The sequence below is a fragment of the Cebus imitator genome, unplaced genomic scaffold, assembly GCF_001604975.1.
Source record: "Cebus imitator isolate Cc_AM_T3 unplaced genomic scaffold, Cebus_imitator-1.0 Scaffold239, whole genome shotgun sequence".
Taxonomy (NCBI): domain Eukaryota; kingdom Metazoa; phylum Chordata; class Mammalia; order Primates; family Cebidae; genus Cebus; species Cebus imitator.
In genome coordinates, this window is record NW_016107554.1 from 1,838,227 (window position 1) to 1,862,493 (window position 24,267).

The 24,267-nt window shown below is 35.9% G+C and overlaps 1 protein-coding gene across 1 annotated transcript in view; it reads left to right on the forward strand.

Moving 5' to 3' along the window:
* The window catches only part of ZCWPW2 (zinc finger CW-type and PWWP domain containing 2), a 155,777-nt gene that overhangs the window by 126,420 nt on the left and 5,090 nt on the right, over positions 1-24,267 (forward strand). The window contains exons 7-8 of the mRNA XM_017498256.2: positions 18,181-18,239; positions 19,298-19,365. Coding sequence (XP_017353745.1) covers positions 18,181-18,239; positions 19,298-19,365 — 127 coding nt within the window. The remainder of the gene's footprint in view (positions 1-18,180; positions 18,240-19,297; positions 19,366-24,267) is intronic.

Genomic DNA, 24,267 nt, shown 5'->3' on the forward strand with positions numbered 1-24,267 from the left:
TATATATATATATATATATATAAACACACACACACACAACTTAAAGAAAAAAAAAGTTAACATAAATTAACCATAAGATCCAGCAATCCTTCTTCTAGGTATGTACTCAAGAGATAAAAATGTACATCCACACAAAAATTTGTGTGTGAATGCTCATAAAAGATTATTCATAATAGCTGATATGGTTTGGCTCTGTGACCCCACTCAAATTTCATGTTGAATTATAATCCCACATGTCAGGGGAGGGGCCTAGTGGGAGATGATTGGATCATGGGAGCAGATTTTCCCCATGCTGTTCTCATTATAGTGAGTGAGTTCTCATGAGAGCTGATGGTTTAAAAGTGTGGCACTCCCCAGCTTTACTCTCTCCTGCCACCATGTAAGACATGCCTTGTTTCCCCTTTGCCTTCTACCATAATTGTAAGTTTCCTGAGGCCTCCCCAGTTCTGTATGATTTTAATTGACTCACAAAGAACTGTGAGTCAATTAAACCTCTTTTCTTTATAAATTAAATAAATAAATAAATATTTTTTAGTGTTGTTAGTAAGATTATAAAACATTTCCACAAACATTGTCTTTCACTTTAGACCCCAAGGGGAAAACAAGGCAGACATTATTATCATAGTCTTATAAAGAAGGTCATTTGTGGTTAGAGAAGTTAAGGAACTTGCTCTAGCCACATGGTACTTTTAGATATTTCTATTTAATCTTAATTAGTTTTCCTTAATTCCTATTAAAATATTGACAAGACAGCCTCATTAAGGTTTGAATATTAATTTCACTTAGTAAGGTAGCTTTTATTTTTCTTTACAGTTTGGTTTTATGGATATTGAACATAATATTTTTAAAGATGAGTACTTTTTTATGTAAAATATTATACATATATAAAAGAAAGCTGTTGGTATGAAAGAAAAAGATAATGGCAAAATATATTAGGTAATCAAGTGCCAGGCACTACATATATGTTATTTCATTTTATTTCAACAATTATGGGGCATATTCAATATTGTCTCTGGTTCACAAGTGAAGGAAACAGGCAGAGGGATATTGACCACTGCAAAAAACAATACAAAGATAGATGATTTAAAAGCAGATAATTGCTTCTAGGGCCCCTCATCCTGGGTTGAAAATCTTAATAGTTTGTGTTTTTTAATTTATATAAATACATAAGTATTTATATACATTATATAATATTTATATAACACATACGTATATGTTGTATATTATTTATATAATACATAAGTATTTACATATATTATTTGTATAATATGTAAGTATTCATATAAATAAACAAAATACAAACTGTTAAGATTTGCAACCCAGGATGAGGAGCTCTAGAAGCAATTATTTGCTTTTTTATCATCCATCTTTGCATTGTGTTTTTCACAGTGGTCAACACTGTTTTCTTCATTTGTGAACCAGAGATAATACTTATGTCTTTATATAAACAAATGTGTGTATATGTATAAATGTTTTGTGATTGTTTTATTTTTTACAATGAGATCTCATTATATATGTTACTCTATAGATTAAATACTTAGATTAATAAATACAGACCTGTTTTTAACATTCTGCATACCATACCATAGCAGATGTATCAAAGTTTTATTAACCAGTCATATGTTGATGAATATGTAGATGTTTTCAAATTGCCCGTGTGGTTTGGTGCTGCTATAAGAAATGATTTAGTAAACATCCTTGCATATATATTTTTAAGTGCTGGTACTATTATTTCTATATGATAGTTTCCCAAAGATTAATTGATAGATCAAAGGTACTCACAATGTTTTCCTGCTTCCCTTGAATCATGAAAAGACCTTGAGGAATAAGTTGTTAAAGTTACGTGTTGGCCTGTGCTGAGTTGTATTAACAGTCGTTGCCACCTCTTTGAACCAAGATATAAGAATGTTGACATCTTGGATACTACTCCTAAGTGCCTACTTTGAATGGTATTCCTGGGGTCAAGTATGAGAGCTCTGTCTACAAGCTTCTGCTATTTACTTAGCTCCCCTTTTAAGCTCTTTAGCCGTGTGTGATTAGAGGTGGGTAGTACACATGCACCTCCCTGATCACCTCTGCCCCATTGGCAGCAGTCTGAATGAAAGAGATTCTGAGTAAGTTACACTAATATCCCTGAGTTCCACTTGATAAAAAGGAGTAGGTCTAGCTTCTGTAAGTCCCTTCCCACCCTGATACAGCATGAACTGTAAGATATTCATAATAGCTCATTAAGTACTTTTAGAATATCAAAAGACTTGTGCAGACCAGAATTAATATATAGTAAATATCTGAGTCAAGTTGGCTTAAAGGTAAATAATAAAAAAATAAAATAAAAAACAAGTATACCAGGAAGACAGGTGGAATAGCTGATGGTGTTGCCTATAATAGATTTTAAAAGATGTTTGAATAGATAAGTAAATGTATGTATGTGTATTTATATACATACAAACTTTGTGTGTGTGTGAGTGTGTCTTTAGGAAACAGTATACTGTGGTGGAAGAATACAAACATAACTGTGACAGCTCTGTCTCCAAGAGCTAGTTCTGCTACTTAATTGTTGTGTGACCTTAGGCAAGTTAATGTAAACATCTTTTAGCCTCATTTAATCAGTCCCTCTAAATTGGTAACAATAATGATTATCCTGTATGATTTTTATAGAGGTTAATATACAAAGCAATTATAATAACATATAGTTAATGTATTTTAGTAGTTGCTTAATAAATGCTAGTACTTTTCTTCCAGATTTCTCCTTAGAAGGACATAGGAAATAAGAATTTAAGAAAATTTAAAATTCTCAGACTTAGTATCGTAGTTCTATTAGATAGTTAGGATTAGCTATGCCTTTTTTAAATTATACTTTAAGTTCTGGGATACGTGTGCAGAATGTGCAGGTTTGTTAGGTATACACGTGCCATGGTAGTTTGCTGCATCCATCAACCTGTCATCTACATTAGGTGTTTCTCCTAAAGCTATCCCTCCCCTATCCCCCTACTCCCTGACAGGCCCCAGTGTGTGATGTTCCCCTCCCTGTGTCCATTTGTTCTCATTGTTCAACTCCCACTTATGAGTGAGAACATGCGGTGTTTGCCTTTCTGTTCCTGTGTTAGTTTGCTGAGAATGATGGTTTCCAGCTTCATCCATGTCTCTGCAAAGTACATGAACTCATCCTTTTTTATGGCTGCATAGTAGTCCATGGTGTATATGTGACACATTTTTTTTAAATCCGGTCTATCATTGATGGGCATTTGGGTTGGTTCCCAGTCTTTGCTATTGTGAACAGTGATGCAGTAAACATACCTGTGTATGTGCCTTTATAGTAGAATGATTTATAATCCTTTGGGTATATACTCAGTAATGGGATTGCTAGATCAAATGATATTTCTGGTTGTAGATTCTTGGGGAATTGCCACTGTCTTCCACAATGGTTGAACTAATTTACACTCCCACCAACAGTGTAAAAGCATTGCTAGTTCTCCACATCCTCTCCAGCATCTGTTGTTTCCTGATTTTTTAAGGATCTCCCATTCTGAAGGTTGCCTGTTCACTCTGATATGTTTCTTTTGCTGTACAGAAGCTCTTTAGTTTAATTAGATCCCATTTGTCAATTTTGGCTTTTGTTGCCATTGCTTTGGGTGTTTTAGTCATGAAGTCTTTGCCCATGCCTATGTCCTGAATGGTATTGCCTAGGTTTTCTTCTGAAAATTCCCTAGTTATACCTTACCCATTTTGGGGGAGGTTATATTTTTTCTGATTGATTTGTAGGTGTAGACACTCTTATCAGTTATTAATAACTTGTCAGTATGTTGCAAACATTTTCTGATTTTCCTTTTAAATGTTTTGTAGTTCTTTTTCTGTATGTAGTAAAATTGTTTCTTTTGGAGCTTTCAGTGTTTTTAGACATGCTTTAAAGGCTGTCCTTTTATTAATATAAAATATGTTTCACGATTCACTTAACCTTTCTTCTATTGTTACTGATAACACTGATGAAAATCTTCATCAGTATAGCTTCCTTTTCTACCCTGTTTGTTGAATTGTTTTTTCAAGGACAATTCCCAGGTGGAAGGATTATGTTGAAGGGCTCTCACCATTAGTGCTTGCAAATGCCATAATTGTCATTGACAGGTATTAGTATAATAAAGATGTTGTTGCCAGTTTATATCATAATTGGTTGTTGTTTCTTTGACACGAGGTAAAAAGTTTATGTACTAATTTAAGGGAAAAATCATGTTTATAATACTAAATGCATCCATGTAGAAACAGATTTTGGCTCTTGATTTATTTTTATTTAGATTTTTTCAATAGAGAGTTTAACATATTTTCTATTAACTCTATCCCAAATATTGTTACTAACTGGAAAAGGATCTCTTTTTTAGTTTTTTGTTTACGTACAGATATTATGTGTATCTTTTTTCCCTAATACTTACTAATACCAATAATTCAACTTACACTATTTGAATGACAATGACCATTTTATTGATTTACACATTTATGTATGAGGAATTTTGTCTATTATATTTTCTGATAAAAAATATTTCTCCCCAAAGTTACTACAAAAATTTTTTATAACAAGCAGAAAATTTTCATTAGACCGGTTAACAGGATAGGTTGTTTACATTTTATGGCTAGATGTCTAGATATTTGTGTTAATTGCTAAGCTTGCCATTAATATGGAATTCATGTACTGCAACTCCCTTAATTTATTTAGCTTTATATGCATCCTTCCCAGAAGATAAATATTATAGCAGAGCCCTACTGCTGGGTTCTAGCCCTAGGCAGAGAGAAACTCAGAAAAGAATAGCAAGCAGCAGAACCCCTTGGGAAGAGTCACAGTCAGGCTTCAAAACTCATGTAATTTCCTTTTGTATTCTACTTTTTGGGCATCATTCACCTTTCCGTAGGCCAGTGTTCCCCAAACTTGAGTCATCCAGATATTCCATCACCATTTTGCCATTTTCAGTACTGTTACTATAGCTTTCTTTTAGTTGTAAGAGAAGAAAATTTCAACAATTTGAGTTTAAAGATCTAATTGACTTTTATTAGTGATTCATGAGTCTGGCAGCATCTTATCTATGAAATAGAAGGGTGCTCTGGTGGGATTAGCAGAATGATCAGCTTTTGTAAGGCAGCTCCAGCAGGAAGAAGGAAACAGCATTGTGTAAAAAAACAGATTGGTTAGCATCAGGTTACTTCAAGTAACTTTCCTTGTGTGGAAAAAGCAGATAGCACTTTCTTAGGTTGACTGTGACCCTTATTATGGGTTGCTGTGAATCTCCTGTTTTTTGGGAAACTGGCTCGTCTCCCAGTTCAGTTTGATTACGTGATACCTAGTGCAAGTGATTCCATTCTAGTTTGGTCTGGATTATTGGAGCCTAGTGCAGGGGCACAGTCCACAACAATGACCTCCTATAAATTTTATTTAACACATTTGACTCACCTTTTTTGTAATTTAATTTTTATTGAAGTAAAATTTAAACACAGTGAAATGCAGAGATCTTAAGTGTACAGTTTGATGAATTTTTCTTAAATATATATATACTCACATAACTACCATCCGCAATCAAAATAATTTTCCTCACCCAGAAAGTTTCCTAATGTAAACTTTTATCCATTTTATCCATTTTATTACTTTAAATCACCAGTGTAAATCTTAACATAAAAAGTTAATTTTTCTTTTTTTGAGACAGGGTCTTGCCCTGTCGCCCAGGCTGGCATACACTGGCATGAACACAGCTCACTGAAGCCTTGACCTCCTGGGCTCAAGTGATCCTCCTGCCTCAGCCTCCCATGTAGCTGAGACCACAAGTGAGCACAACCATGCCTGGCTAATTTTTGTGTTTTTTGTAGACACAAGATCTCGATACATTGCCCGAGCTGATACGGAACTCCTGGGCTCAAACAATTCTCCCACCTTGGCCTCCTATAGTGCTGGGATTACAGGCATGAGACACACACCCCTCCTGAAAGTTCTTTTTATACTAGTTTCATTTGGCCTATGCTCAAGATCTGTCGAGGGAAACTGCTTCCTTACAAGGCAGTATTAAAATAGCCTTCCAGAGGGTGATTTCAGCAAGATACTCTTTAGTAACTTCATAACTAAACCTGCTTGATTCATTTGCAAGATTTACCTCTTTTATCTTGAATTAAAGTCTATAGGAATTCTATAGGATAACAATTAGTAGTAAAATATTACAATTAGAGGAAACAGATAAATCTCTGATTCCAAATCCTTTTATACACCACTTATGAAGGCAAGCAAAGATCCCTTGCTTCAGAATACATATTTGCTCGTGCAGATTATTGTATTTGCTCCTTAAATTAAAAAAAGAAAAAGTCTTTGTTGAGACTTGTATATTTGCTTAACTCTGTTTTGTGTTTGTTTTTCCCATCATGGATCTGACTTCAGCCAAACTGCGTACTTGTGGTTTTCACAAAATGGCCAGTGGGAGTGGGAGGAGCTGAGGGGTACAGGGGAAAGGCATATCAGGGGTGAGTATGGCAGAGTTGAAAACTCCTTTGTTTTTCTCCCCTGGAGAAAAAACTATAGTGTGTCCTAGTGTGAAGACCACACTATTCTCAAAGTTTATAGGGCATGTAGTATAAGAAATGTTGGCTAGCAACTAGCTATAAGGGGCAGTTTTTCCATTCACAGGGCTGCTGGGCTGCTTGTTGCTAGGGTTGCAGTTCTAAGGGGCTGCTGTAAGAAAGTAGACGTGGAGAGGGGTATAGTGATGCCTTCCTAAACCAGTGGTTTTTTTTCCCAGTGCAATGAGTGGAATTATCTCAGAAAATTCAGAGTTTAATTATGCAAATCTGGTCCTTGGTAAACAAAAATTGAAGTTTATCTATCAGTGATTTTTCTCTAGTTGTTTAAGACTTGTTTTCATTCTTATTACTAAAAAGCAAACAAAAAAGCATCCCTTTTGAGTGTCACTGTTTATAATAACTAGTTTTATATTAATTTTTCTCTGTACATAATGCCCATTTACAGTTTCACTTGAGATTAATTTACTTGGAATTTGAGTTTGATAATACTTAAAATCTGGTGCTGCAGATTCCAAAAATTTGAAACTTTTCAACCATAACTCTCTCTGTTTTCCATTTTATATCTTAACTTTGAACCAGAAAGCAAGAAAGATGATTCCACAAAATGTGGTTGCTCTTTTTTTAAGAAACAAAATCTTCCTCAAGTAACTGTTATCAAATGGTGAACAGCTGCCAGATGTTGTCCTTTGTTGTTTGGACCTAAGGTTGTAGTATGCAGTTTTCTTCAATGCATTTTGCTGATTCTATTTATTACAAGTGTAATACTTTCTCTCTGATTCAGAGACACATAAGTCCTGTTTCCAACTTCAGACTCCACACAAAATGAATCTGAGTCTCCTCTGAACTCTGGAATATTTTTTGCTCACCATCATCATCTTCACTCCATTCCATTAGAACCAGAACCAGTATTACCAATCAATAGGTTATTGATAAAACATAGAATAGGAATTTGAATAATGAGTTTGTATTTTACACATTGTAGCAATTACACTAGTTATATTAAGTGATTTTTCTATGCCTAATAGTTATGCTGCTATTCTACTTGCAAAGGGAGAGGTATCACTGGAAAAAACACAATGTCAGTGAAAAGAGAATTGCCTTATAGCAGAATTCAAGTCTACAGTTTCAAATTTATAAGAATTTGGCTTTGTCCACAAGCCTTTCAACTTTTCATTTACGTCAAATGACACAAACCTCCTTTCTTTCTTTATAAACCTATAAATTATTACTTTTTAAATTCTTTAAAATTATAATGACTTCAAGGTGCTATTTGTCTTTTTGTTTATATAGTTAATACCTTTACTTTGCCAAGCAGGGTGGCTCATGCCCATAATCCTTGCACTTTGGAAGGCTGAAGTGGGTGGATCGCTTCAGCCCAGAAGTGCAAGACAAGCCTGGGTAACATGGTGAAACTCTGTCTATACTAAAAATAAAAAGATTTTACCAGATGTGGTGGCGTGCATGTGTGGTCCCAGCTACTCAGGAGCCTGAGGTGGGAAGATCCCCTGAGCTTGGGAAGTTCATGTTGCAGTGAGCCAAGACTGTACCACTGCACTCTAGCCTGGGTGACGGGAGTGAGATCCTATCTCAAATAATGATAATGATAATAATAATAATAATAATAATAATTCCTTCACTTTGTTCCAGAAATAATTTGCCATATCACGAGATGTTTATATTAGGTATACATCTTACACTTATACTCTGCTACACACTAGACGGCAATTTTTTTTTGACATGGAGTCTTGCTCTGTTGCCAGGCTGGTGTACAGTGGCACAATATTGGCTCACTACAACCTCCATCTCCCAAGTTCAAGCCATTCCCCTGCCTCAGCCTCCTGAGTAGCTGGGACTACAGGTGTGCACCGCCATGCCCTGCTAATTTTTTGTATTTTAGTAGAGACGGAGTTTCACCATGGCCAGGATGGTCTCAATCTCCTGACCTCATGATATGCCCACCTCGGCTTCCCAAAGTGCTGGGATTACAGGCATGAGCCACTACACCCAGCATAGACAACATTTTTAAAATAAGTTTATAAATGTTTTGGTTGTGCTATTGTGGAGAGTCTGTCTATTCCTATGTATGAGAGAGATCTTACGCATTATACTGAAGGTAAATGCTTAAAGCATTTGACAGTGATCCATGGGTTCAATAATCAGTCTGGTTTTCCTTACTATTCTAGTTGATGTAGAGAAAAATTATAAAACAAATAATGAAGCACTTGCCATTAATTATTTTGTCCAGAAAAATAGTATGAGTACTATAACTACTGAATACTATCTGCATCAGCTTTTTAGAATTTAATTGAAACACAGATTCTAGACAGTCTTCCCTACAAACAGTATCTTCTCCCAACATTTTCCTTGCTAAGATATCTGTTGGCCATAGGAAAAGCCTGCACTCAAATAGGAATTGTTTCAACTGATTTGGATTTTCAAAAAGTCAAAAATTAGAGGTCAAATAATCTAATTGACTGGCTTTCTTCAATCAGCTAAGCAACTGTGTCACAAATTCTGCTTTCCGTGTTGTTCTTCCCTCCCTGGACTCCCTGTCTGGATTAGTCCTTAGTATTCTTAAACTCTTTATAAGTGAAATCTATTCTATTACAAAAAGAAATAACTGAATTTTCATGGTCTATCTCTGGTATAGATAGTCAAAGACCCCTAAAAACTAAATTAAATGTAAGGCTTTGAAAACTACCAGTGAAGCACCAAATCATAGAGCTCCTTGAAGTTTCCTGGTATTTCTATCCTCTGCCAGGATTTTAAGTGTTAATCAAAGGCCTTTTATGCCTTTTCTTTAAGGTGGGCTGGTGATCAACTGCTATTTTTAGGGAAAGTGCTCTCTTGTGTCTTAGTTCACTGCTTGAATACACACTCCAATAATCTCTTTGATAAGCCCCTCAAAGCAGAGAAATCTACAGTGCTTTATTGTAAACTTACAGATGGCTGGGAGAGTGCAGGGAATAGCAAGATATTTATGAGTCATATTGCCACAGACTGGTTCCTGATAGTGTCCAAATCTCATAGGAATGCCGAACTCTACTAAAGTTTGGCTAGACTGGAGCGTGTGGCAATTGATGATTGACATTTATATATAAGAAACACTAGATGTATGTTCTTTCTATTGAAATAGTATCTAAAATAGGGCCATAAAATGATCATTTTAATCCTCCCCTCCTTTTCAAAGGAGAGTTGAAAGCAATCATTGTCTCGGCCCAAAGACTTAGACTTGTGCTCTCCGGATACTCAGATTAAATAATAACCATCATTTGCAGTGCTGCATGTAACTAGTTTTCATCCTTATTCTAAGTAGATTTTCCAAAGCGAAATGAGAATATTGGCTTTTCCTTTTATATGTTAACTTTTAACAAGGAGTTTGTGTACGTTATTCAAAGCACACATATTCACTTTTGGAAATTCTGTCGAAGTAGGCAGCTCTTTAGTGATTATTGACTGACAATTACTCTCAAAAGAAGATTACAAAACATATTTATGTCTTCCCTGAGCATAAAATACTGAATCAAATTTTCACACCCCCAGATTTAACAGAACTAACAGACTTACTCTTTGTGTTTAAAAATAAAAATAAACACTTCATTTAGCTGAATAGTGACTTTAGGAAATGGGCAATTGTCAAGTCAGTTTATGCAGATCATATAAATCTAATGTAAACACAGTTCTATGGTTTTTCTGTACTTTGCAATTAAAGGCAATTCTATCATTTGCAATTCCAGTCAGCAATCCTAATGATATACATGTGTTTTGTACACTCAACAAGGAAAGTATTAAAACTTAATTTGGTTTATGTAGAATCAGTGACACATAGTGTTATATTTGTGTGGATAGGTGGGATGCATTAAATCAGTGTCTCAAAAACTTTAATTTTCTTGGGAGTCATCTAAGGAGCTTATTTAAACACACATTCCTGGGACCCACCCCCAGAGTATCTGATAGGGTGGGCATAAAAATTTGCATTTCTCCTTTTTTTCTTTTTCTTTTTTTCTTTTTCTTTTTTTTTTTTTTTTTTTTTTTTTTTTTTTTTTTTTTTTTTTTTTTNTTGAGTTATAGTCTCACTCTGTTGCCCAGACTGGAGTTCAGTGGCATGATCTTGGCTTACTGCAGCCTGTCTCCCGGGTTCAAGCATTTCTTCTGCCTTAGCATCCCGAGTAGCCAGACTTCAGGCACACGCCATCACATCCGACTAATTTTTGCACTTTTTGTAGCAACGGGGTGTAACCATATTGGCCAGGCTGGTCTCAAGCTCCTGACCTCATGATCCACCCACCTCAGCCTCCCAAAGTGCTGGGATTACAGGCATGTCACCAAGCCGAGCCTAAAAATTTGCATTTTCATCAAGCTCCCAGGTATTGTTAATTCTGACACATAATGGCCCTTACTCTGAATAGTACTAGGCTAGACAACATAAGAGAATCAGCTCTGCAATGGTAGGAAGAAAAGTGGGAGGGATGGGATAGGTAAATATTATAGTATCTACCTGTAGTGGGTTGAATAGTGGTCCCAAAAAGATATATCCATCTGGAACCTTAGAACGGGACCTTGTTTGGAATAATGATGTTTGCAGATGTAATCAAGGTAAGGATATTAAGATGAGATCATCTTGGAGATGGGCCCTAAGTGCCCATCTTAATGAGTGCCCTCACCAGATACAGACTTCTATCCTATATTACTGCAAGATAATACGTTTCTCTTGCTTTTCCATTTGTGATAATTTGTTACAGCAGTCCTAGGAAACCAGTGCACCCATCTCCTACTATACCAGAGTGCTAAGTTCCCTCAGTCGTGTGCTATAAACAAAAAGGTAAGACTCTGGACACTGGTCCAGAGGTAAACAATGATTGAACAACTAATTGGCAAGGAGAGTTAGATATTTTCTGGCATATTATTTAATCTTCCCCCAAATACTTTGAGGTAGAAATTTTTTGGCATCATTTAACAAAACAAGACCTTGAAATGCCAAATAGTCATTTAGGCCGCAAATATTTATTGTTTACTTTACACCAGACTCTTGCTGGCTACTGGAGTAGTCAAGTGACACCAAAAGTGACATAGCCAGTAAGTGCTAGAATAAGCACTTAACTCTAGATCGTGTTATGCCAAATTCTGTGCTTTTCTCCATTACATTTTATCAAAGACTCAAAGCAGGAAGGCATAGAGCATTTTGGCAAATACTGACTTGTTCGTTTCAGTCACTTAACAAAGTAGAAAAATAATTTATTTTTTTTTCCAACAGGAATCCTCCCCCTGATTTATGATAAGTGTTTAATGGTATTTCCATTAGTACCTATAAAGTGCTCTTCACTTTGTTATCTTTTAATCTTATTTCCTCTTCTAACCCTGCTTACTTTAACCCTTTTTACTTTATGCTCAAACATGCAGATAATTTAAGATGATACTTAATAACAAGATGGAAATAATAGATCTATGTTGTCTTTGGAGATGGAGATCAGTAATTTAGAAAACAGTATTTCAATATTCTTGTTTTTGAGATCGGGGTCTCGCTCTGTGGAGTTCAGTAGTGCAATCTCAGCTTCTATGAATTTATTACAAATTTTAGTTAGCTACCTTTTGAGTTTTGATTTCATGCTATTGCATTTTTGTCAGTGAATGTGGTCTGTAAAATAGAGATTATTTTAATATTTTTGAGACTTCCTCTGTGACCCAGTAGGTGGTCAAATTTATAAATGTTTCAGCTTGGAAACAATATGTATTCTTTAATTATTCAATGCTAGGTTCAATGTATGTTCATTATATTAAGCTTATTGTTTGTGGGTTGAATTACCCTATTCACTATTTTTTTCTGCTTTATTATTTTTTGAGAGGTAAATTGTGTAAGAAATTTTAAGAGAGGCTAAAAAAAAAAAAAAACTCTGTAGATTTAGCATTTTCTACTTGTAATTCTGTGTTTTCACTTTGTACATTTTTTTCTTTTGAGACGGAGTCTCACTCTGTCGCCAGGCTGGAGTGCAGTGGCAAGATCTCAGCTCACTGCAACCTCCACCTCCCCAATTCAAGCAATTCTCCTGCCTCAGCCTCCCAAGTAGCTAGGACTACAGGCGCGTACCAGTACACCCAGCTAATTTTTGTATTTTTAGTAGAGATGGGGTTTCACCATGTTAGACAGGATAGTCTTGATCTCTTGACCTTGTGATCCACCTGCCTCGGCCTCCCAAAGTGCGAGGATTACTAGCGTGAGCTATCGCGCCACGCCCACTTTATACATTTTAAAGCTAAGTGTATTAATTCATTTTGTGTTGCTATAAAGGAATACTAGGTAATTAATGAAGAAAAGATTTATTTGGCTCAGGGTTTTGCAGGCTGTGCAAGAAGCATGGTGCTGGTATCTGCTTAGCTTCTGGTGAGGGGCCTGCTTCCACTCATGATAGAAGGTAAAGGGGAATCAGCAGATACAGAGATTATATGGCAAGAGAGGAAGTAAGAGAATGTGGGAAGGTGCCAGTCTCTTTTTAACAAACAACTGTAGTGAGAATTAATAGACTGAGAATTCACCCACAAGAGAGGGCATTAATCCATGTATGAAAGATTTGCTCCATAACTCAAACACCTCCCATTAGGCCCCACCTCCAACATGGGATCACATTTAAACATGAAGTTTGGAGGGGACACACATCAAAATTACTGCACTAATATTTTAGGTAATAGGTCAAGACAATTATATTTTCTGAGTGAATTTTTTAGCATTTAGTAGCAACCCTTTTAATCTCTGATTATGCTTTTTGATTTAATGTCTGCTTTTCTTCTAACATGAATATTGCTACATTAGGTTTCTTTTGTTAATAATTATGAATATATTATATTCCAGCTCCTTACTTTCAACCTTTCTTTTTTATTTTTTATTTATTTATTTTTTTTATTTTGAGATAGCCTATCACCCAGGCTGTAGTACAGTGATGTGATATCGGCTCACTGTACTACACCTCCTGGGTTCAAGCGATTCTCCTGCTTCAGCCTCCTGAGTAGCTGGAATTACTGTTGTATACCATCACACCCAACTAATTTTTATACTTTATTAATAAAGACAGGGTTTCACCATTTTGGCCAGGCTTGTCTTGAACTCCTGACCTCAAGTGATCTGCCTACCTTGGCCTCCCAAAGCACTGGAATTAGAGGTGTGACCAACTGCTCCTCTTTGTTTCAACCTTTCCATGTCATTGTTTTTTGAATTACAGTTTATTGAGATGTAATTTGTATACCATACAGTTCACTTTTTGAAAATATACCATTCAGTTTATTCAAAGTTTTGCAACCAACATTACTGCCTAATTTTAGAACAGTTTTTCATCACCTTGAAAGGAAGCTTTATACCCATTAGCAGTCACTGCCTATTTCCCACCTCTCCCTTTTCTGTGGTGACCACTAATCTATTTTCTGCTTCTATCGATTTGCCTGTTTTAGTCATCTTAGATGATATTATACTGTGGCCTTTTGTGTCTGGCTGTTCACTTTTCATCTGTATTATAGCATGTGTCAGTACTTCATCATTTGTAATGGCTGAATAGTATTTCATTATATGGATATACCACACTTTATTTATCCATTGGTGGACATTTGGGTTGTTTCTAATCTTTGGCTATTATAAAAAATGCCATTATGAACAGTCATGTACTGGTTCTGTCTGAGTGCCATTTGTTGAAAAGACTGTTCTTTGTTATTGAATTGTCATGGGACTCTTCCTAAAAATCAGTTGACCATGTATGTGAGAGTGTTTTTTGAACTCCCAATTCTATTCCATCGATCCATTCTTCTATTTTAATTCCAATACCATACTATCTTGATTACTGTAGCTTTGTCATAACTTTTGAAATCGGGAGATGTGACCAACTTCTTTTAGCCAAACCCTTTTCAATTGCCCCTTCTAAAGAAGAGTATATTGCCTCACTGCCTGCCTTTGGCTGAACTTTGTGACTTACTTTGGCCCATGGAATACGGTGGAAGTGACAGTGTGATAATTCCAACCCAGTCCTTAAGAGGCTTCGTGTATTTTTGTTCTTCGTTTGAGCCTCTAGACTAACCCAAATTTACCCAGTGGTCTTAGGAAAATGCAAGTCATATAGGGCAGAACTACCTACATCAGCCAACCCTAGACCTATAGGAAAGCATTCCTAGCTGCTTCACTATGCATCAGAGATGCCCCACCAAACCAGGAGGAACCTTGACCAACCTGAAAACATAAGAAAAGAGGCCACCAGTTTCCATCAGAAAAGCCTAGGATATTCCATGAGAAGATGATCATGTACAAATTTCTTAACTCTTCTAAATTAATCATTTACAAACACTGTGCATGTCCATTGAGGATCAGCAGGGATTGAAACAATTGAAACTGAATCTCTACTTCATGGTCACTAAGGGAACTAGAGTCTCTACCACCTGCTAGCTACACTCTGGAGCTTGTAGCCTTTTCAGCTATCAACATGAGAGTCAAGGCTAAGAATCTACCCCGGATGTCAAGAAAGACTTTGGGCATAAGCAATGCTGGAGTGAAAAGGATCAACACTGGAGAGAAAAGGAGAAGAGGTAAACATAATGACGGTCTGGAAGATGAATTGAATTTCATGGCAAAAGGGATTCAGGAAGTCATTCAGCTATCCGGATGTGAACCAACTAGAAGCAAGTGAACCAACTAGAAGCAAGTGTCTATTCTTTATATGGGTCATATTGTTGGATCCTATCTCATGGGAACTAATAGCTTAAAGTGGTTTTCAAACAAAAGTATGAAACTTGCAAATAGAGCAAATGATAGTGCATAATGTAAACAAGATTTTAAATGGAAAGTACTTCATTCTTCAGGATACTGAAGGAAAAAATGTTTTCAAAAATGTTAACAGCAAATTTCAATAATAAATGTACTGAATAGACAGACATTATCTGTCTATCCAAGTATTAAAACTACCAATTTTTCTATCTATTGAAGTACATATTTTTAGACATAATAAAAATGAATTTTCCTTAAAAAAATTACTTGTATTTCTCTTCTTTTGGTGATTATCCTTAATATGAACATGCTTAATTGGCTTAACCATTTAAATCTAATCACTGTCACTCTTCTCTTGAATAATTCAAGGTTCTGAAGATGCTTTCATGTTTGTCTAACCCCTTTTCCTCTTCAATTTAGTTGTTTACTTTTGTAAATCCCCTTTGTTCTTTACTCAATTACCAATTAGTCTTTTTTTAGGTCAGTGTTTCTTTAGATTTACATAATGTTGAGCATTTACTTATCTTCACTTCTTTTTGATTTTTCTAGATTCAATCTTCTTCCTTCAAAGTACATTCTTTAGTAGCTCTTTCAGCGAAGTTCTTTTTAATTATCACTCTTTTGAAAAATATTGTTTTAAAAATTGTAATTTTTTTTCGTAATAATGGAAATCAACAATCACAAAAAGCAGAAAAAATAGTATTGAACCTTTTTATACACCTCAGTCTCAGCAAACACACATGTATGGCTATCTTCTTGAATTATAGTTTTATTGGATACAGTTTAACTGAAGATATATTCCTGGATATTGTTTTGATATGGTATCTATTACAGCCTAATTGTCTTTCCTTTATAGTTGGCACCATGGGCTTTTACAAATTGACATGTTTGATTTTGGAAAATTCTTTTATTTTTTTCTTTTTTGAGAGGGAATATCACTCTGTTGCCCAGGCTGGAGTGCAGTGGCTTGAACCTCCCAGGTTCAAGCAATTCTCGTGCCTCAGACTCCCATGTAGCTGGGATTACAGGTATGCACCACCATGCCTAATTTTTTGTATTTTTAGCAGAGACTGGGTTTTGACATGTTGGCCAGGCTGGTCTCAAACTCTTGAACTCTGATAATCATCCACCTTTACCTCCCAAAGTGCTGGGATTACAGGCATTAGCCACCATGCCTGGCCTAATTCTGGAAGATTCTTTGGCATTATAACTTCAAATATTTATCTTCCATTTTGTTTCTATATTACTTTTATGGAACTCCTTTCAGAAGTATTCTCGACCTTATCATTCTGTTCCCCATGACTCTTAGCTATTCTTCCAAAAAGTATTTTTTCTCTCACTGCTATAGATTTGGTGATTTCTTCAAGTCTACCTTCCAGAATATTCTTTCTTCAGTGTTTCTAATCAGTTTTTTAAGCCATCCATTGGATTTTAAATTCAACGACATGACTTTCTAGAAGTGTGATTGGGTTCTTTTTTTTGTTTTGTTTTGAGTTGGAGTTTCGCTCTTGTTGCCCAGGCTGGAGTGCAATGGCATGATCTCAGCCCATCACAACCTCTGCCTCCTGGGTTCAGGTGATTCTCCTGCCTCAGCCTCCCGGGTAACTGGGATTACAGGCATGCGCCACCACACCTCACTATATTTGGTTATGTTTTAAATTTCTTTCATAGCTCATAGATATCATAGAAACCTGAAGTTGGTCATTATAGTTTCTAACCCATTTTAACCCTTTAATAACTATATTTATTTTTAATTTGAGCTTATTGCTGTAATACAAACACATGAAATGAAAATCATAAATATAAATAAAATTAGATGAATTTTTTAATAAAATGAGCATTCTTTTCTAACCAGCACCAGATCAATAAGCAAAATATTTCCAGAACCCCAGAAGTGTTCTCATGCCCTCTTCTAGTCACACTTCACACCTCCAGGGTAAATGCTATCCTGACTTGTAGGGCCACACTTTAGCTTTGCCTGTTTTTGAGTTTTATGTCAACTAAACTATACAGTGTAAATTATTTTATGGTTTTTTTTCTTCCGCAGATGATCTACACACTCTTAATCTTAATACTTGCGAATTACGAAGATCCTGTATACATTTTCACATTAATTTCTTGGCTCTTTTACTTACTTTTGTCTTAGTGGATAAGTCTTGTTAATTATTTGATTGGGAAATCTCAGGAGACATGAAATTGGATTTCTCACTTTAATGGTATAGACCTAGTGTTTTCATTCTTTTAGGATTATTGCTTTTTTCCGTCTAATTCCCCATGTCAGACTGTGTACTACCATATTGCTTTTGTGTCCTGGTGAGTGAAGTTTTTCCTATTATCTTGTTATGGTCAGAAAAAGTCCTTGAAATCCCTAGGCTTTATGGAACATTATTAGCATACCTGTCAAACCAGTGTCATGCTCAAATCATGTCACTTGCCTTTGTCTAGACATGAAAAGCCCAGGTCAAAACTCCTTTGGTCCCTTATCTTGGTACAAATTTCTTTTGGGCCTTCACCACGACAGTTTCCATCTATATATTAATAGCTTTACATTTCATATGCTTCTAGCATCGGATTTTGTTTTCTTTCTCTAAAGATTATATATGTGTGTACATCTTTAAGATGTTTTTATTAGTATTTTTATGTGTTTTTGAAGTTATCTAAGGGGAAGTGAATAATATAGAAGGTAAGCATCCAAATCAGATCAGTTTGCCATTCCTGAAAAGTGATCAGATCCATCCAATTGCAGTGACTATGCAGTGCTTGACTAGACTTAAAGATGTTTTTGGGGCTATGGGCCAGAGCGTTTCTTCTGGCCCAATTTCTTGAACTGCATGGGACCCATTATTTTGCTGAGCTGATTTAGTCCCATACGAACTAATCATCTTTTTGTCTTTGTTTTATAGAAGCAGATTTCTAAAAATAATATTGAAAAGAAAAAGCCCAAATTTAGAAAAAGGAAAAGGTATGCTTTTAGAAATTAAATAATATTATGATAAAATTGAAATATATATTTGATTTAGTTATTGCATGACCTTTCTCACAGTCTTTGATTTTATTTCACTTGAAAAATACTGTGTTTACAGTTTTCTAAAAGAATTATAGAATTATGAGTAGTAAAAGTTTTCTATTTATGAAATATTTTGAGCTAGAACTTTTAAAGATTAACATCATATGAGCAATCAGGTGAGAATCAGGCTTTTAGTTTAAAAATAGGTAATGTAAACCAGAAACAGGTTTTCATAATGAACTGATAAGCCACAGATGACAAGTTTTAGAGTTTATCATTGAACCAGTCATTTTTTTAAAGAATGGAAATCAGTGCTGTGTTAGGAGGGATCCTTCTCAAAACAAGGACTGACACTTATAGGAAGCCATTTTCTTCTTCTTTGTACTTTTTCAGAAGATGAGTAACTACATTTTAAAAATGGACTTCCACTGCCTTATTTCATTACACTTCACAGTAACCCTATCAATAGTTAGGAAGTATATTATAATCTGCATTTTAAAAAATGAAGATTTCCTGTCTTGGAGAAGTCAGTGACATTCTCAAGATCTTAGGGTTAGACAAATTATATTTGAACAAATTTCTTCTGACTCTGTGATAAAAACATAGAATTGTGGAAACAGTATGGATTTTGCAGTCTGACAGAATTTAGTTCTGCCATATTCTACCATTTACCTAAGTTGTCAAATTTCTCATTTTTCTCTGATATCTCAAATTGTTTCTTTATATAATGACGGAAACAGCTCGCAGGTTTTTTTGGAGGAGATAATGAAAAAGCCTGTGTAAGGTGCTTGGTAAATTGTTACTGCTTTGCACATAGTGAGAGCTCAAAACAATATTAGTCTTTTTTTTTCACTGCAGCATACTGTCTTACTACATAAAACAACCAAGAAAATTATTTTAAGATAAGAAAATATATATATTTAAAATCTACAGTTACCAATGAATATACATAAATGGTCATTTAAATATATAGAATTGATCTTTTGAAACTAAATCTGTCATTCTTTTTCTAGGAAAGCAACTTTAACATACTCTTTTGAAAATGTTTGTTATGATGATGCCTTATCAAAGGAAAACATGGGTATGTGAAGGCCTGTCCTGCTTTTGGTTCTTTAACCTATATATAATTCCACAAAATGTAGTTGTAGTCCTTTGAAAGAAAAGAAAGATCTCTTTTATGTGTGTGTGTGTGTGTACATTTATACACATATATACCTGCGTGTATGTGTACACATATATGAGAAATATTAATGGATCATTTGTGTTATTGATTTAGATACTGAGGCTTTTAAATTTTCTTTAGGTTTCTATTTCCTTGAATTAAATTTTTTCTGTTTAAGTCATGTATTTAATTTTTTAAAATAATGCACCAGGCCGGGTGTGGTGGCTTAGCCCTGTAATCCTAGCACTTTGGGAGGTTGAGGCATACAGATAACTTGAGGTCAAGAGTTCAAGACAAGCCTGGTCAACATGGTGAAACCCATCTCTACTAAAAATACAAAAATTAGTTGGCCGTGGTTGCGTGTGACTATAGACCCAGCTACTCCAGAGGCTGAGGCAGGAGAATCACTTGAGCCTTGGAGGTATAGCTTGTAGTGAGCTGAGATTGGGCACTGCATTCCACCTGGGTGACAGAGCAAGACTCCCTCCCAATAAATAAATAAAACATTAAAAAATTATACAATAACACACCAGCAGCTGTGGAAAGAAATACTAGCAACTATACATTTCAATCCAAACTTCTTCTTCATTCCAAACTTACTCGGATCCTAAGAGAGCCAAAGAGAAAGAAGAAAGAAGAGCAGCAGCCTGGGACTTTCAACTAAATTGTCATTGGTTAGAACACAGTAGAGTGAATGTGGAATGCAGGGAGAAAGTTTTAGTTTTCAAAGGCAATTTCCTTTTTCTACATTTTCTTTAGTCTTGAAAAGCTTTCAGATGCTTATTTGCAATTTAGAACTTTAGCAGTCACGTTCAAAGCTCATTAAACCCTGAGGAGTTATCAGTGATATATTTATTCTCTTTTCCTTGAAGCCACTCCCAGGGCATCCTATGGCATTGCAATTCAATTGGCTAAATAAGTCAGTCATTATAGTCTTATTAAAAGCAGAGAAAGCCAGGTGCAGTGGGCTCATGCCTGTAATCCTAGCACCTTGGGAAGTTGAGGCGAGAGGATCCCTAGAGCCCAAGAGTTAAAGACCAGCCTTAGTGACACAGTGAGACCTCGTCTCTACTAAAATAATAATAATAAAAAAAATTAGCTGGGCATGGTGGCACATGCCTGTAGTCCTAGCTTCTGGGAAAGCTGAGGTGGGAGGATCTCCTGAGCCCAAGAGTTTGAGCTTGCAGTGACCTGTGATCACGCCATTGCACTCCAGCCTAGGTGACAGAAAGGATGAAGTAGTTATTTTTTTAAATCTCCTTGTTCTCCTAAACCACTACAAACTTCTGCTGTTTCTATCTCTTTTCAAACTTACTCTGTTCCTGTTTCCTTAGTGATTAAGGTGTTTTTTTCTTGGCTATTTCATCCCTTTGCTTCACATCACCATTCATATGTTCCTGTAGAAAGGTAAAAGGCTGTTTACTGAGTTCCCACTAGGAGACCCTGGCACTGTGGCTGAGGCCAGGATCCTTCTCCCCTCCAACTCACACAAGATACTACAGGAGAAATCCGCTGCAGCCTAGAGGCATCCATTGATTGGAAATGACTCTTCCTTGTAATAAATGAATATATCTTGGTAGTTATCCAGGTAAAGGAAGTCTCTTCAGGATTGTAACATTCGCTATGGCTCCAAAAGTCTCAAAAGTTAACTGTTAAAATAGTTAACCTGATATATGTTTTATTTCTCCATCCCATTGTGAACCAATAAAGATCAGGAACATCTACTCTACTATGTTCTTTGCTAGAGTTCATCCCCTTCCTAAAAGAGTGATTCTTTTTCAAGTTTCACTCTTCTCAAGTTTTTTATCCCCTATCTACCTTTCTATGGATCCCTCAATCTAAGCCTCTAATATTTCCCATTTCTCCACAGCTTAAAGTAAGATCAGTCCTAGATCAAAGTATAGAAGAAAGTTATACCATATTCTTGAATCTCTGCCCCACTTCTTAGACCCACTTTCCTTATACTCCCAGATGTTAAAGTTTCCACATTAGTCTTCTGCCCCAGATTTGCTGTTTCTTCAAGAGCTTTATGCTCCACTAATTGCTTATCTCTGTCTCTCTTAGTAAGCTTTTCTCTCCTTTTTTCCTGTGGAACCATGAGTCAATTAATCCTTTTTTCTTTATAAACTGTTGAGTCTAAGGTACTTCTTAGCAATGGGAGAGTGGACTAATACAGCCCTCATCCCCTTTATCCCCAAAATGCCATGGCTCCTATTTCTTTTTGTGTCTCCGGGAATAGTACTCTTTTGTTTATTAAATTTCAACCTTTATTTTACTCATGTCTGCATTTAAGTTGTAAGCACACAGAGACATGTTTGTGGCTACTTTAAAGCAAAAGAAAACCCAAGTACTTTTTACTCCTCATCACCCTCCTCTTTTATTAAAATGCCTTCAGAATTTCAACATTGAGATAGCCTTGAAAATTTATTTAGTATTTTTTTTTCAGTGCCAGCTTTGGAATAATCCAACCAGTAGCTACCATATAAGGGAATGTGTTCGTCTGTTTTTGCATTACTATAAAGAAATACCAAAGATAGGGTAATTTATAAGAGGTTTAATTGGCTCACAGTTCTGCAGGCCTTCTAAGAAGCATGGTGCTTCGCTTCTGGCAGACTTTCCAGGAGGCTTACAATTATGGCAGAAGGTAAAGGCGAGCAGGAATGTCACATGGCAAAAGCAGGGACAAAAGAGGAGAGAGTTGCCACATACTTTTAAACAGCCAGATCGCGTGAGAACTCACTCATTATCCCAAGGACAGTACCAAGGGAATATTACTAAATCATTCCTGAGAAATCTGCTTCCGTGATCTACTTACCTTCTACCAGGCCCTGCCTCCAACACTGTGTATTACAATTCAACATAAGATTTGGGCAGGGACACAGATCCAAACTCTATCAGGAGGAAACAGCGTCTTAAACATTTAATAGATAAGTTGAGGTGAAAGAAAACTCCATAAATATATATTTAAAGTTTTAAAATAATGACCGAGTTATTGAGACAAACCATGAGTTTTTTCTTATCAGGAATGGAAAAGCAACACTGATTTATTTTCTACACATTAATTTTTAAAAGGTAGATATGGGGTTGGGCATGGTGGCTTGCGGCTATAATCCCAGCACTTTGGGAGGCTGAGGCGGGTGGATCACTTGAGGTCAAGAGTTTGAGACCAGCCTGGCTAACATGGTGAAACTTCATTTCTACTAAAAATATAAAAATTAGCCAGGCGTTGTGGCGGGTGCCTGTAATCCCAGTTACTTGGGAGGCTGAGGCAGGAGGATTGCTTGAACCTGGGAGGTGGATGTTGTGATGAGCTAAGATCACGTGAAACTGTACTCCAGCCTGGGCAACAGTCAAAAAAAAAAAAAAAAAAAGTAAGATATGGACTTCACTATTACAGACACATTTTTAAAAAAAAAACTTTCTCTGAGTGATGGAGTAGCCATAATGCTACCACTTTACTCTCAGCAATAAATTGAAACAACTCAGAGAAACTACAAGATAATCAGTATTGATAGAAGATGATTGGTTATGCAATAAGCAGAGACATTCATTTTGTCTGTGTCTTTAGAGGATATTATTGACCAATTTTGATAATATAGTTTGTAGATTACAGTAACTGCTATTTTTGAGAATTATTTTTTAACTTCATTTACAATATAGGAATACTTATTTAGAAAAGCAAACCTCTCACTGCTCTGGAAGCAGAAGCTGACAGCAGTCAGGTTGGTGTTGTAAACCCTAGTTGACTTATGAAGTCATCCATTATTTTGTCTAATTTTGATCAAAAGGCAGTGTACATATTTCTTCAGATCACTTGAAAACAGCCTGCAATGCCACTTGGCAATGATTTTTATTATCAAAAATTGATTATATTTTAGCCTAATGTTAGAAATATAAAGATGTTTGTTTGCCATTTTTTCTTTTACAGCATAGCTTAAAATCTGTCTTCTCAACAGTGCATTAAATGTCATTGTCAATTTTCATAGACTTAGAATGTAAAGTAGGAAAACAACATTTATGAGTGGAACTGGGGAATTAGTATGAAAATAACCATATGCAGTCATCTATTAAGTAACAGGTTACTAAATAAGAAATCTGTCTTAAAGAGGGTTTTCGTTTTATGAAAAGAAAAGTGCTTCAATAAAAAACATGCATTCCTCTAGAAAATCCTGATTTGATAGACATGGTGTTATATGTTTAAATAAACTCCCCAGGTGATTATTATGCCCCAAAATTTTTGGATACCAGTGTTTTAGAATTTAGCATTCTGTACTCTGTGTTCTTAGGCCTTAGCAGTAACCCTAGAACATAGATCTATGTGGATGCAAGTAACATGTTAATTACAGGTTTTGCTTTTTTTGTTTTTAAACATGAGAACTTTTTCTAAGATGTGGAGTGGCTTATTAGAAAGCTTCTTTCAAACTGTTTTGAAAGAGGTTTTCCATAGAGAAAACGTAAAATTGACTAGGTGGAGGTAATAGCTGGGAAGGCTTATTAGTCTATGCCTATTTTCTTGAGTTCCTGCCCCTTAGTAGGCAAATAGTATATATTTGTTGATTGAATATGACAGTGGCTCATGCCTATAATCCTGGCACTTTGGGAGGCCGAGGCAGGTGGATCACAAGTCAGATCAAGACCATCCTGGCCAACATGGTGAAACCTATTCTCCACTAAAATTATCAAATTATCCAGGTGTGGCAGCGTACACCTGTAGTTCCAGCTACTCGAGAGGCTGAAGCAGGAGAATTGCTTAAACCTGGGAGGTGGAGGCTGCAGTGAGCAGAGAACGTGCCACTGCACTCCAGCCTGGTGACAGAGCGA